Source organism: Crotalus tigris, unplaced genomic scaffold (assembly GCF_016545835.1).
Source record: "Crotalus tigris isolate CLP2741 ecotype Arizona unplaced genomic scaffold, ASM1654583v1 scf7180000017611.44802233496:7321179, whole genome shotgun sequence".
NCBI classification, from domain to species: domain Eukaryota; kingdom Metazoa; phylum Chordata; class Lepidosauria; order Squamata; family Viperidae; genus Crotalus; species Crotalus tigris.
In genome coordinates this window covers 178,855-191,582 of record NW_024096511.1, presented here as the reverse complement: position 1 = coordinate 191,582, position 12,728 = coordinate 178,855, and the positions used below count along the sequence as shown (strand labels likewise).

General features: G+C 35.5%; 1 protein-coding gene across 9 annotated transcripts in view; it reads right to left on the bottom strand.

Annotated features, from left to right (window-relative positions):
* The window catches only part of REPS1 (RALBP1 associated Eps domain containing 1), a 43,957-nt gene that overhangs the window by 8,728 nt on the left and 22,501 nt on the right, over positions 1–12,728 (bottom strand). For 6 of the 9 annotated variants that reach the window (XR_005554237.1, XM_039322913.1, XM_039322904.1 and 3 more), the window contains 4 exons: positions 8,062–8,142; positions 3,866–3,953; positions 2,130–2,231; positions 1,382–1,454 (listed from right to left, as the gene is read on the bottom strand). Coding sequence is in view for 8 of the 9 variants with exons in the window: in XM_039322913.1 (XP_039178847.1) it covers positions 1,382–1,454; positions 2,130–2,231; positions 3,866–3,953; positions 8,062–8,142 (344 nt within the window). In the remaining variant the exon portion in view is untranslated. The remainder of the gene's footprint in view (positions 1–1,381; positions 1,455–2,129; positions 2,232–3,865; positions 3,954–8,061; positions 8,143–12,728) is intronic. The other 3 variants (XM_039322866.1, XM_039322894.1, XM_039322886.1) reach the window with 3 other exon arrangements.

Sequence of the window (12,728 nt, the reverse complement as noted above, 5' to 3'; positions counted from 1 at the left end):
GGACTACCCAACCGGTCGTAAGTCGAGGACTTTCCCTGCCTGGGAACGCCGTGCATGCATGGTGACGCCCCCTGCACCGGCCGAGGCCTAGCTGGCAAATGGCAGAGACGGAGCAGGCCGACCATCGGCTGGGCCATCAGCTGGCCCAGCCCAAGGGAGGTAAGGCACCCGCCGGAAAAGGGGAAAAAAATGGCAGACAGCCTTGCTTGGCGACCCCCGTGAAATGGTCGATCGACCCCAAATGGGGTCACGACCCATAGGCTGAGAACTGCTGCCGTACATCAAAGTTCAGCTACACCTTTTTCATTTATATATTAACATTTGAAAATGGACATGTTAAAAATCAAGGCAGTGTTCCTCAACCTGATGCCCCGTCAAGATGTGCTAGATGGATTGCTTCATCCAACAGACCATCCATTGTACCTGGAAGGACTTTGGAGAATACTAGCTGAGGAAAGGCTGAATTAAAAACTTTAACCAAATGTGGAGCAACAGGGCCTTTCTGTTTGACCCGCTGAAATTAGCTCATATTAGGTACTGTACCTTCCTCAACAATCGAGGAGAAATCCTGGGCCTATGCAGTCAAGGAAATTGAAAATAACAGATCGAGGCCCAAGCTGTTGATTGGAAAGCAGTTATTCTATCAGGTAACAGAAAAGGGTGAAGAGTGCTTTGCTGAAACAGCATCTCCAGTAGGTTCCCCTCTTCCCTTATTATTTCCACTGATGTTATTTGCTATAAGAATTGTGTAACTTTATGGACTGATGATTGCGTTTATCACCATTTTCCTGCTTTTGTTTTGCATCTGTATATTGTATTTCTTCTGTTTTATTTCATGAGAGCAGGATAATATGTTGTTAATAAGGAAATAAAATTAGGTGACTACAACTAGCAGGAGCACTTATAGAACAATTAAAAAAAAAAGCTTACTAGCAAAAAAAACAAAACAAAAACAGGACGACAATTTACCTGAGGACAAAGAGATTTCTGGAAACAGAATGACACATTCTTCAAAGCATAACTATGTATGTCTATTAATCCAATTCATTTTGCCTAGAACTCAGTCATCTAATTATTTAAACAGTCTGTGAGGGTTATAACTTCTAAAAGCTTAAAATACTGCAAGTCCTCTGAAATGATAACTCTGAAAAGTAGTACACATTCATTTTGTCTTTCTGTTAATGTCACAGAAAAATAAACACAATGCTATTAATTGTAGAGCAATAATACCAGGAAATATTATAAACCCTTGAATCGCCATCATAGAATCACGTGAAGTTTTATCAGATTAAAGTTATGTTCTGCAAACAGGCTACAGAGTGACCAGTTCAGGCAAACAGCCTTCTGCTTGAATGTGTTTAATATTTAAGCAGCTAATTACCGTTGTCTAGTTACAGTACTTCCAATGTGTTCTGCATCTGAAGTAAAGGAATCTGAGCTGCTGTAACCATCTGCTGGAATAGATTAAAATAAAATCTTACCCTTGATAAATTATATTGCATTACAGTCTATGATGAATTACATTGCATTACAGTCTATAGAACTAGAATTTAACTTTTAAGAATTTAAAAAATAATAAATTGAGCCCAACTGATATAACATTTGACATAAGACAAATTTCTATACCCATCAGAGGAATTCTGATGTCCAGCCCTGACACTATCACTGAGAGTATATTCTTATGGGTATATAGATGGCCCACAACAGATACCTATGGCATAAAAGAAGTCACAGTAAATAATTTTAAGTGAGCAGAATGTCAGACAAAACTGCTAGGTTTAAGAAATCCATAGTCTACCACCTGGAAGGTTACATGAATGAATTTCTATTAGAAAGGATTGTGTGAATCATAAAATTGGAAAGATCTTCCCCAGCCATATTTGGGCTTGGATATTTACTGAACTAAATCATATCTTTGTACTAGGAGAAAACACTTTGACTATATAAAAACTACAAACCAATTAAATTTTGTTGTTGTAGCAATTAACGCACAAACATCTCAGACAATTCAAGAACACCACACTTATAAACAGCTGCTGAAAAGGACTAAGTTATACTTTTTTTTTTTAGCTGACTGAAATAGCATGTGTTTTTCAATACATTATTGAAAAATAAACACCAATACTTACCAGCTGTATTTCCTCCTGTGAATTTTACTGATGAACTTATTTTACTTTCTTCTGCAAGATCTGGAGACTTCACTAACAGGGGACTTGTAGGATTTGTGTGATCTGGAAAGAAATTTAAAAACATTCAGTTCAAGTTTAGTGAGTATTGAAACTACAATTGTGCAGTTTGATGCAAGCCACTAAACAATAATGGTGAGCTTCCCTGCTTGTTTTTGAAACAAGAAAACAGAAAAAAAAGGTATGTTAAACTACATACTACAGCATGGAAAATTTAAAACTCTGCATGCTGCAATTTTGATCCTGAACTTTTATTCAAAGGCAACCCAAAAAGAGATCATGTCTTAAAATGTCTAACCTAACTTTTGCAGTCTTTTATTTGCGTCACTAAGAGATCTGGAGAAATTGTACATGCTTTTATATAACTCTGATTACTCCGGGTAAATATTCTCCCAATGATTGCTTTTGCATTTGCTCAGTAATTTACTATACAATTTGAGCTGTATTGTTTTTCTAATTGTCATTACAGAAAATCGGGAACATTATGTGCTTCTTTAAAATATAAAAATACATTTTGAAACATAAAATTCTTTTACAAAAGTGTATTGCAAAGTGAACTCAACTTCACGTAAGTACCAAACCTGAATCTGTTTTGTCACCCTTCCAGTATTTAAGATCTATACTATGTCAGAAGTGAGCTCGATTCTTCACAGAAGAGTAACTGAGGATAACCAGTTATAGTGCCACTGCTGAAAAATGCACTGCGCAGTCTGTCACTGTATAGTCTGTCACAAGCTTTAATCATCATCGCGTGATACGGATACAGTGGTACAGTCTGTCTCTGTCTCTCTCACGCACACACCAACTAACAGACTGCCTGGCACTTTTTTTTAATATTGGTGATTTCACAGAGTTCAAAACTTTTCATAGTGAATCAGGAACATTTTGTTAAAAGCCTTTGTAATACCTTTGTATTACTAGGCAATTAATTTTGCCAAGGGGCTACTGCCACCCACTCAATGGTTGCTGCCCAGAAAGGGAGAGTCAAGGAGTCAGATATGGCCTGCAGGTAACAAAGGCTGAATATCCATTTTTTTTTAAAGAGAAACAGTAGTAGAATTGGAATTAAAACTAACTAAATATAAAAGCGTAACTAAATATGAAAACAAGAAGGAATTCTAACTGGAATGATACGTGTGTGTGTGTGTGTGTGTGTGTGCGCGCACGCGCGCGTTTGTGTATGTGTGTGTGTGTGTGTGTGTGTGTGTGAGAGAGAGAGAAATCTTAGGAATTTATGAACATTTTAAGCATTTTTGTGCAATAATTCTGTATAATACAATGCAATATTTTATTCTATACAAAAAAGCAATCTAGTAAGAAAAATATGAGTTAAAATTGGGGTTCAGTTTGTCCTTGAAAGAGTTTTTCAAGACTCTTTGTTCAGTTAATTTTTAAAGTGAAAGAGTTTCCTGTGTTTTTGAATCCCATTACATTACTCCAATGCAATATGTGATATTCATATAAAACATTAATAGAGGAGTCAAAATTATCCAAAAATACTCCTAAGTACACCAAGATCAAAAAATGGCATATTTTGAAATATATAATGAGTAACAAAATGATTACAATCTTTCCTTGGAGCCTTTAATTTTGTGGCTTTTAACAAATAACTAGTTACTGTGGGAAGTGATTTTTGGCTATTAAAAAAGATACTTCTATAAGTGACAAGCATCTCTTACCATTTCCAGTTCTTTTAAGTTCCATTTCTTGCATATGAATTTTGCTTGGTGTCATTCGAATAGGAACAGGGTGAACAATAGCAGTATCCTAAAAAAGAAAGGGATTTGAAAGGGAACTATTTAAACCAATTATTCTATCCCGAATAGACTGGTTGCTATATACCATTTTATGTTAAAATTTGAAATATTAAACTATGTTGGGTTAAAAATAAGAAATTACATGGACAAACTGGACTCAGTCTTACTACCCATATCCATTCCCATTTCCCTTCTTGTTGTTGCTTGCTCATGTGTTCCTTGTTTACCTTTTCCCTAAATATCCAGTTTTTTCAATTTTTTGTATTCTCTTAAGAAGCAATCAATCCTACATTTAACCATTTCTTCTGATTATGTTATCTACATAACGCTATTATCAAAAAGAGGCAAATCTACAAAGCAATAATTAAATTTTCTTTAATTTCATTTACAGGATTATCAGGAAATGGACTAATTGTGCTAGAGAAAAAAGTATAGTTTGACCTTTATGGCTTAGTGCCTATAATGAAATACAAACACACTATACGCAATTTAGATACTATGTCTCTCTATAAATCTCTTTTATAACCAAATAACTCAATAATATTAAAATTTTGCACATTTACACACATTTGGGATCTCACATATGGAGTATCAGCTCTTTTGCTGACACTGCACAATGGCATGGAACATTTCATTAGAAAAGCGTGTCTATTTTCCTCAACACCAAAGCAAAAGTGCATTGGTAGTTACTTGTAAACAAGCGTGAAACCTTCCAAAGCAGTTTTTATGCAATATTCTGCCCATAAACTGATAACATGTTCAGAAGCACATGCATCATATAGTGCCTAACAATTTACGCAGAGAGACAGGCATCAGCTAGCTAGGCAAAAATACATTCCTACTTCAAAGAGAAAAAAAAAGTTATATTTTTATTGTGCTTCTTATTGATTTTGAAGGGAAAAAAACATGTTAGACAAAAGTTCAAACAATCAAAGTAACAGAAGCAAAAATTTGCTACCTGTGATCTGAAGTAGCATAGCTACATTCAATATGGTAAATTGGAGGACTACTAATAGAACAATAAATATTTCCATGTTCCAGAAAAAGTTTGTTGCTAAGCAACACTATTACATAAAATAAAGGGCTAAAGAGATTGTAAGACAGTGGTTTCAAATATTTTGGTCTCTATTTTTGGTTCAGAACCCCTTTGCTTTCTTAAAAATGATTGAGGAACACGAAAAACTTTGGTTTATGTGCTTTATATCTATTATGATTTACTGTATTAGAAATTAAAATGTAGACATTTTAAAATGTTCATTTATTTCACTTTATGAGCCTCCTGAAAGGTTTTCGGGGACCTCCAGCCCACACTTTGAGAATCTCTGCTTTAGGGCACTGATTCTTGAATTGTTGAGGACAGACTTTTGAGCAGAAAGCATAAATTAGTTCAAAGCAGTATTCTTATTATGGTTGGTTGCAGTCAGCCAAATCTTTAGATTGGATGTGGCATTTTATCCACTTATCAAGTTCTTCCCAAGAACATGGGATAGGAGGATCTTGTTGTTTGATGGTGTTAAAGATATGGTTGCAGTGTAAGCTGTTCTGAGTAAAACTGACTTGTGCAATTAATTGACAGTGATTTTGTCAATACTGATGTATTCAAGTAGTAATGCTCCACATGTTTTTGGATTGCACCCAAGGCACATATTATTATTGATACTCTGTTTTCTTTTGCCTCATTTGTCCTACTTCTGTTTGCAGAATAGAAGATTTGTATTTTGTGATTTTCTTCTACTCTCTCTTCAATTTTATTGTCTCCAGGTATTGCAACATCCACTCTCCAGACTTCTTTGTCTTTTTTTTTAACAATGTTTAGGTCTGAGGTTTTATGTGGCATGTGCTTGTCTGTTTCAATTTAAAATTCCAGAGCACTTTAGCTTCTTCATTTTCTTTATTTTGTGGTCCCTTCAGTTCTTGCCTGCAGAATTTCCAATGTACCATTGTTGCCACTTTGTCATCCTGCTATTTGTAGTCAATCTATATGATCTCTTTGCAACAGCTAATAATAGGTGGTCCACTGTTTCTTCAGCTTCTTTGCAGAGTTTGTTACTGTTATTAGATTTTTATCTTTCCCCCTTTTTATGTATGCCTTTTTATATGAATAAGATGCAAAGTTCTGAATACGAAGATCAAGAACAAGCTAGTGTGCTTCCATTAAGAACACAATAATCAACAAACCTGCAAACACAGGGGTTGTATGAAAACTTCTTATCTTAATTTTTTTTTCTTCCCGCTACTTATCCTGGTTTGAAGAAATGACTGACAAGTAACTTGTTCTTGATCTCTTTTAGTGACAATGTGGACTTGTATTCCAATTTAGTCATTTCTAGGCATAGACTAGTGAATAACATATTTTCACTTCCCTTACAAAATAATCTCAAGTGGGTTAAATTGGATAAAGCATAAAAATATAGAATAAAAAGGTGATGCAAAGAAAAAAAGAATAGAAGCAAAAATCATCCATCCAATATTCAAATAAAGAAGGCGTGAGTGAAAATTTAAGTCTTTAAGAAGTGCTTCAAGTGTTTCTGAGGAAAATAAAGCTGAAACTGAACTCAGACAAAATGGAATACTGATTCTGGATGCTTAACATCAGACTTTGGACAAGTAGCACTTCTGATGGAACTACGCTCTTCTTTAAAACAAGCTGACAATCTGGGGTAGCCTTGGATCACTATTGATACTGTATTGACATATTTACACAAATTGCAAAGAGGCCCTTTATCAGCTCTGGATCTGGTGATTCATGAACTAATAACATTAGGCTGGACTATTCCAATGTATGGCAGCTCTTGAGGATGATTAAAATATTGCAAGTGGCTGAGTGTAGTAGCACAATTGCAGCACAATTTGTGAGTGGTGCCTCCTAGAGATTCCCAGTATACTACTAATAAAAGCAATCTCTTTCCTGATCGGTTGTTGTCTGAGTCCAATTCAAGGTGCTTATTAACATGTATAAATATTTATTAGCTTATAGCTAAGCTATTACAGAACTGACGACTCCTCTATAATCTGCAACATACACTCTGGTCATCAATCAAGCATTTTTTGTGGTTCCTTCCCATATACCAGTGGTGGCGAAACTATGGTACATGTGCCAGAGGCGGCACTCAGAGCCCTCTCCGTGGGCACACAGACGGTAACCCAGCCCCGCCTCCCCGTGGCCCCCTCCTCACCAGCAGCCTGGAGGAGAATCGCCCCTGAGCAGCGCAGCCAAGGACATGGCAGCTGGGCAGTGGGGACAAGACACTGCATTCACACCCCGTCACACACAGATGATGCTGTGGGCGGAGGGTGTAGCTGCCATGGCGCTGCTGGGCTGCCATAGCGATCTGTAGCGGGCCGTGGAGGCGGTGGGTGGCTCTGTGGGTGGGTGGGGTGGGGCAGAGCAGGGATGGGCTGGAGGCAGGGGTGAAGTGGGGGCGGTTTTTGGGCACTCGGTCTCTAAAAGGTTCACCATCATTGCCATATACATTTGACAACAATAAATTCTGAGAAATAATATAAGGGAAAATATTGGTTCTTTGGGGATACGTTATTATGTTTAGTCTAGCTTTCTTGTGTGCAAGATCATATGATGAAGCATGTGTGCCTGACAGTGCCTATGGCATCCATGTATTTCCACGAACAGTGAAGAATGTGGGAAAAGTAAAGATTTAAATTATGTCATTATGAAACACATCTACAAAGGGCGTATGCATGTAAGAAGCTTTTGGGTGTAACAGAAAGAGAATTGGATCCAGAAAAACCAGATGGTCCTGGATGTCTACGTTCACCGCAGGTTTTGTCAAGTCACAATTTTTACTCATTTTATTTCCAACACATTTATCAATAAAAACTCAGTTAAAATGTTTTACCATCTTTTAAAAAAATCAGAGTTAAATAAAAATCTCAAAATATTGGAGTAAATATTAGAAAAGAACAGACCACTTTAAAAATATTCTATTTTAGTCATAGTGATAGACAATGTAATGAATTTTAAAGCAGATCGAATTATTAAATCGTTTACCATTCCCCACTTTAGAATCACACATTAAACATGCAAAACCAAAACAATTAATGAAAATTTGGAGTTAATAAAATTAATTTCAAAGAAGCAAGCTAAGTGATTGACTTACAGGATCAGCTGGTGCAATGTTAGAATCAAATTGGGTCAGAGTTTGTGAGCTGGAAGAGCGTTCACTAAATGTCTCCCACTGCTAAACAGACAGAGGAGAGACAAAATGAGAATAGAGTCATCCCTGGAGAAGATTTAGCATAGTTCAGAGGTTGGAATGGCAGTTGCTTTTCTTGGGAAGGGGAGCCAAAATATATATTTCAACAGTTTTCAGATTTTGTCTTGCAAAATCTTTTAAATCAACGTGAAATATTGTACAGATTAAACAAATCAATTTGAAAGTGAAAGTCAGCATATTGATTGAGAAATTTTTAACAAAATTGAACTAAACAAAACAGAGGCTTTTAAGTCACTGCTGCTATTGCTACCAATATGTAAGATTCCTTGTTTTTCTAGAATCTTTTGTTTTATTTCATTTAAATGAAAATTAATATAAATTTTCTTCACATAAGATCAGAAATAAAATTTAACTTTATATTAGAAAAAAATGAAAGAATCACATGCAAATTGCCATTGCTATACCTGAAAACATAATAAAGTACATTTTATACATAAATTAAATATATATTTGACAATTGAAATAACGCAAATTCAAACTATTCAATGTAAAAGGAAAACTGCTTTGGCAATCATTTCAGTAAGATCCAAGACATGCCCTGTTGAAATATATAACTGCTAATGCTTTTTTTTTTCATGCATAAACTAAGACACAGGCAAAACAGAAATAATCAGGTTTCCGAGCAATGAAGGATTTGGTCTAAGATTCAATGTTCACGATTACTTCATGGAATGAAATGTTAATGTCTCTGTTAGTGGAATGGTGAGTTAATTATTAGACATATCAAACATTTAAACAAACGGACTGCGTATGTTTTCCTAGCAAATCAAGAGCTGCTAATGCTGCATAGCTGGGAGAGAGCTTAGCTGATCATAAGGGCTGGACCTAGTTAGAGAAACAGTTGCTCTTGGATAAATAAATTAAATCTAGCTGGGAGAGTGTACAAAGTAAAGTTAATGTGGATAATATTGGTACATGTTGTTCTGTCATTAGTAAGAACTCTAAAATCTAATATATCTTATACGAATATTTTGAAGAATTTCAGAAATTGAAAAAAATCCAGAGATAATAATGTAGAAATCTAATGTACCATATAGTGGTTTTTTTTTTAAAAAAAAATAATTATACAGTATTAGATATAATGGACAGAATTCAAAGAACCCTGAGCAAGACTAACAAATAAAACTTTCGTGTTTCTTCAGTAGCAACTTCCTAAACTTAATTTGGCGTTTGAAAAGCAATCTGCAATTTGCACAGAATCAGCAATTCAAGGAATTCAGTGGGAACTGTAAAATGTCCTTGCATGAATCATAAACTCTGGTATTATTCAATATTATTTGCCTGTTTATATATATTATCTTTTGTATAATCTAAGATTTTTATGGTGAGTAGAAAGCAGTTCAGTACCTCCCAACTTTTCCAGGATAAAACGAGGAACTTAGCAAGTAGCAAACAACTTTCTACTGACAAGCAGAAAACACTGAAATGAAATTTGATATACATCAAAGGTCTCAACTGCAATCACTGTAATTCTCTCTAATTTCCACTGTACTTCATGCTTCCATGATGATGCCAGCCTGTTTTATTGGCCCACTTGTGTTATCAATTTAATATGCAAAGGACCTTATGGCATTTGACTATAGGCAGTGCTGCCTTATTTTACTGAGCCTCTTCACATTTGGTGCCTACTAATTTCTGGTAAGTATTGTATAATGGGCTCCAACTTTGCAAGGTCATTTTTAAAGTTGCTGATATATCTCGTCCATTAAGAGTGAATTAATGTAGGGAAGATTTCTAGCAAGATTTTTGACTGTTCATTATTGTAACAATCTAATTATATTGACTTTAGTATTTGATTTGATTTTAACTGTATTGATTTTACCATTATTTTTCTATATTTCACATTAATTATTGTAAGCCATCTAGAAAGTTTTTACACATGAAAAGCAGGACATAACTGATAAATAAATAATACATTTCTTGAGACCAAGAGACTGGAAGAAGTAATTTATTGAGCTAGTGATGAAGTTTTTAGGGGATCAACATAAACCAACAAGTAGTAGATTTATGGTTTTCTGAACTGATTTTGAGAGTCAGAACAGAACATTATGCGCTCAAAACAAGTCATCCTAAATATTTCAAATCTGAAACAAAACACTCATGTTTTGGAGATTTTGCTCCAGCTTGCTCCAAAACACATTGGCTCTTTTGAATAATTCTAGATGTACTAGATATCAGGACTGGCCTCTTTTATTGGGATCCCCGCCCCATTTTCTGTCACTAATGTTTCCAACCTAACAAGAACTCTGGTTCCATCTCTGCTGCTAAAGGCCAGAAGAATGTGACCAAAGATCTAACTGGAGATTGCCACCTAATGTTTTGGGGTTATAGGAATCTAGTTGCCTAAAGAAACAGCACATGCTCTCTACATACTGCAGCAATAATGTGCTTTCTTTTGTTTTCAAATGGTATAACATCCAATAAGTCAGCCAGATCCCCCTTTAACTTTCAATATATCCTCTGTTTCCCTCTAGAAGCAACCAAAGTACCAGATTCATCCTGACAGAAATTAGCAATATTAGACAGCAAGGGACCCAGAGGGTGGGATGGAGAAGAAGACAGGCTGCAGCATCCCTCTGGTCAGTTGTAAGGATGGATAGATTGCCAAAAGTCTGAATTTCATTCACATGACCGTGGAGGCGCTGCAGTGGTAGTAACTTTGGGCAGCAATCAACTCTTCATTGAATGCCATCATATTTCAAATGGTCACTGTATTTGCTTAGACTGCTGAGCCATCTAATTAGCCAATGGTTGTAATGAAGGTTTGTATGGTTTTTTTTTTTCTTTTTAGGGTTTGGGCCTTTATTTCCCATTGTCTGTTGCCCCAAAATGGAGGCAGGCTACCTTTTCAAGACCAGTGGACGCAGTTGGAATTTTGAGATAATACAGAGGACAAACTCAAAAAATGACTTTTTAGAGAATTGGTAAAATTGTTATCAGCTTCCCATTTCTAGACCCTCAGAATGTTCTCTACCATACCTATTATTAAATTAATCTAAAAAAATAATACATTCAGGTGGGATAGAGAGATGGTAGGTAGACCTGCTCATAGATATCACCTATCCATTGCTACTTCACAGGTTCAAGCCATAACCTGTAATGGCAATAGGAGATCCAAAAGTGGTTAAATATAAGGTAATTTTTCATAGTGGTAACTGCTATTTGGCATTAAAATTATTTAGCTTGGGGTAGTGCAGAAACCTATAACACTAACCACTGCTTGGACTAGGAGATCCTGTAATTCTGAATTCTAATATAACTGGCCTATGGAAAGACATATACAAATATTTATTTGACTTGCGAGTGGCAAATAATTTTTGAAAAGACAAATATTTAGCACCACACTAATATATTTTGCAATACAAGCATTGCCCAAGCTATTTAATGTTCTAAATAATTTCTGCATTAGCAATTTCACTCAGATTCTTTCAGCTTTCAGAAGAGATTCAGGAAATTCAGAATTGAATGAAATTCAGAAATTTCACTGAAGACATAAAACTTCCAGCTTCCAAATGATAAACTGAAGCAAGCTCCACTAAAAGCAGGAGCTGACTGCGATCTAATAAAGAGCTGGTTAAGTAGACCAGATCTTCGTAATTTTTCTCTGGACAAGAAATGGACAAGTTCTCCAGACAGTTGTTCCCCATGAAGAGACTGCAATGGATTTAGAAGCTCTCGGAGGTGAAGGAATAGCCAGCTTGCTCAAACTGTGTTTGGCACCTTTGAAAGACACTGAGTTTGCATACATCTTTTCCAATCACTTTCGAAAATTGCTTGTTAATTCAGCTATTGATTGACGGGTTAATTTAGTGCAACAGGTAAGTTTCTTCAATCCTTAGCAAAATAAATTTTAAATAGACTTTTAAAGAACTTTTTTCAAATAAATAGCAAAAGGGTGATTAGAATTTTGATTTTTGAAATTAATTATAAGAATCCTTCCCATGATAAAACGTTTTTGTTTTGAATTCTTAAAAACATGATCGATGGGACTTTAAAGATTGGACACTAGAGGGAACTAAAAGATTACAATTAAAAGGAAAGAATATTTCAAAGAGCTGAGGTGGCGCAGCAGTTAGAGTGCAGTACTGCAGGCCACTTTAGCTGACTGTGTTCAGCAGGTCAGCGGTTCAAATCTTATCGGCTCAAGGTTGACTCAGCCTTCCATCCTTCCGAGGTAGGTAAAATGAGGACCCAGATTGTTGGGGGCAATGTAAATATATATATACATTGCTTACTGGTGTACACCGCTTAGAGAGTGCTTGCACTTAAAGCGGTATATAAGTCTCATAAATAAATAAATAAATAAATTTACCAATACAAAAATGAAGCAAAATATTTTAAGTCTGGATACACTAAAGGCTATTTTTGAACAAGTGGACCAAAAAATTAATTTCAAAAGGGTCTTCCTCTATTTAAAATATGTTATGGAAGAGGAAGAACTTTTATCTTACAAGACTGAGATTGATCTAAAAGTGAACTTAAAAAGATAAATTACAAGAATGATATGGAAAAAGATGATACAATAGATCCAGCGGATGTCTTAATAATTA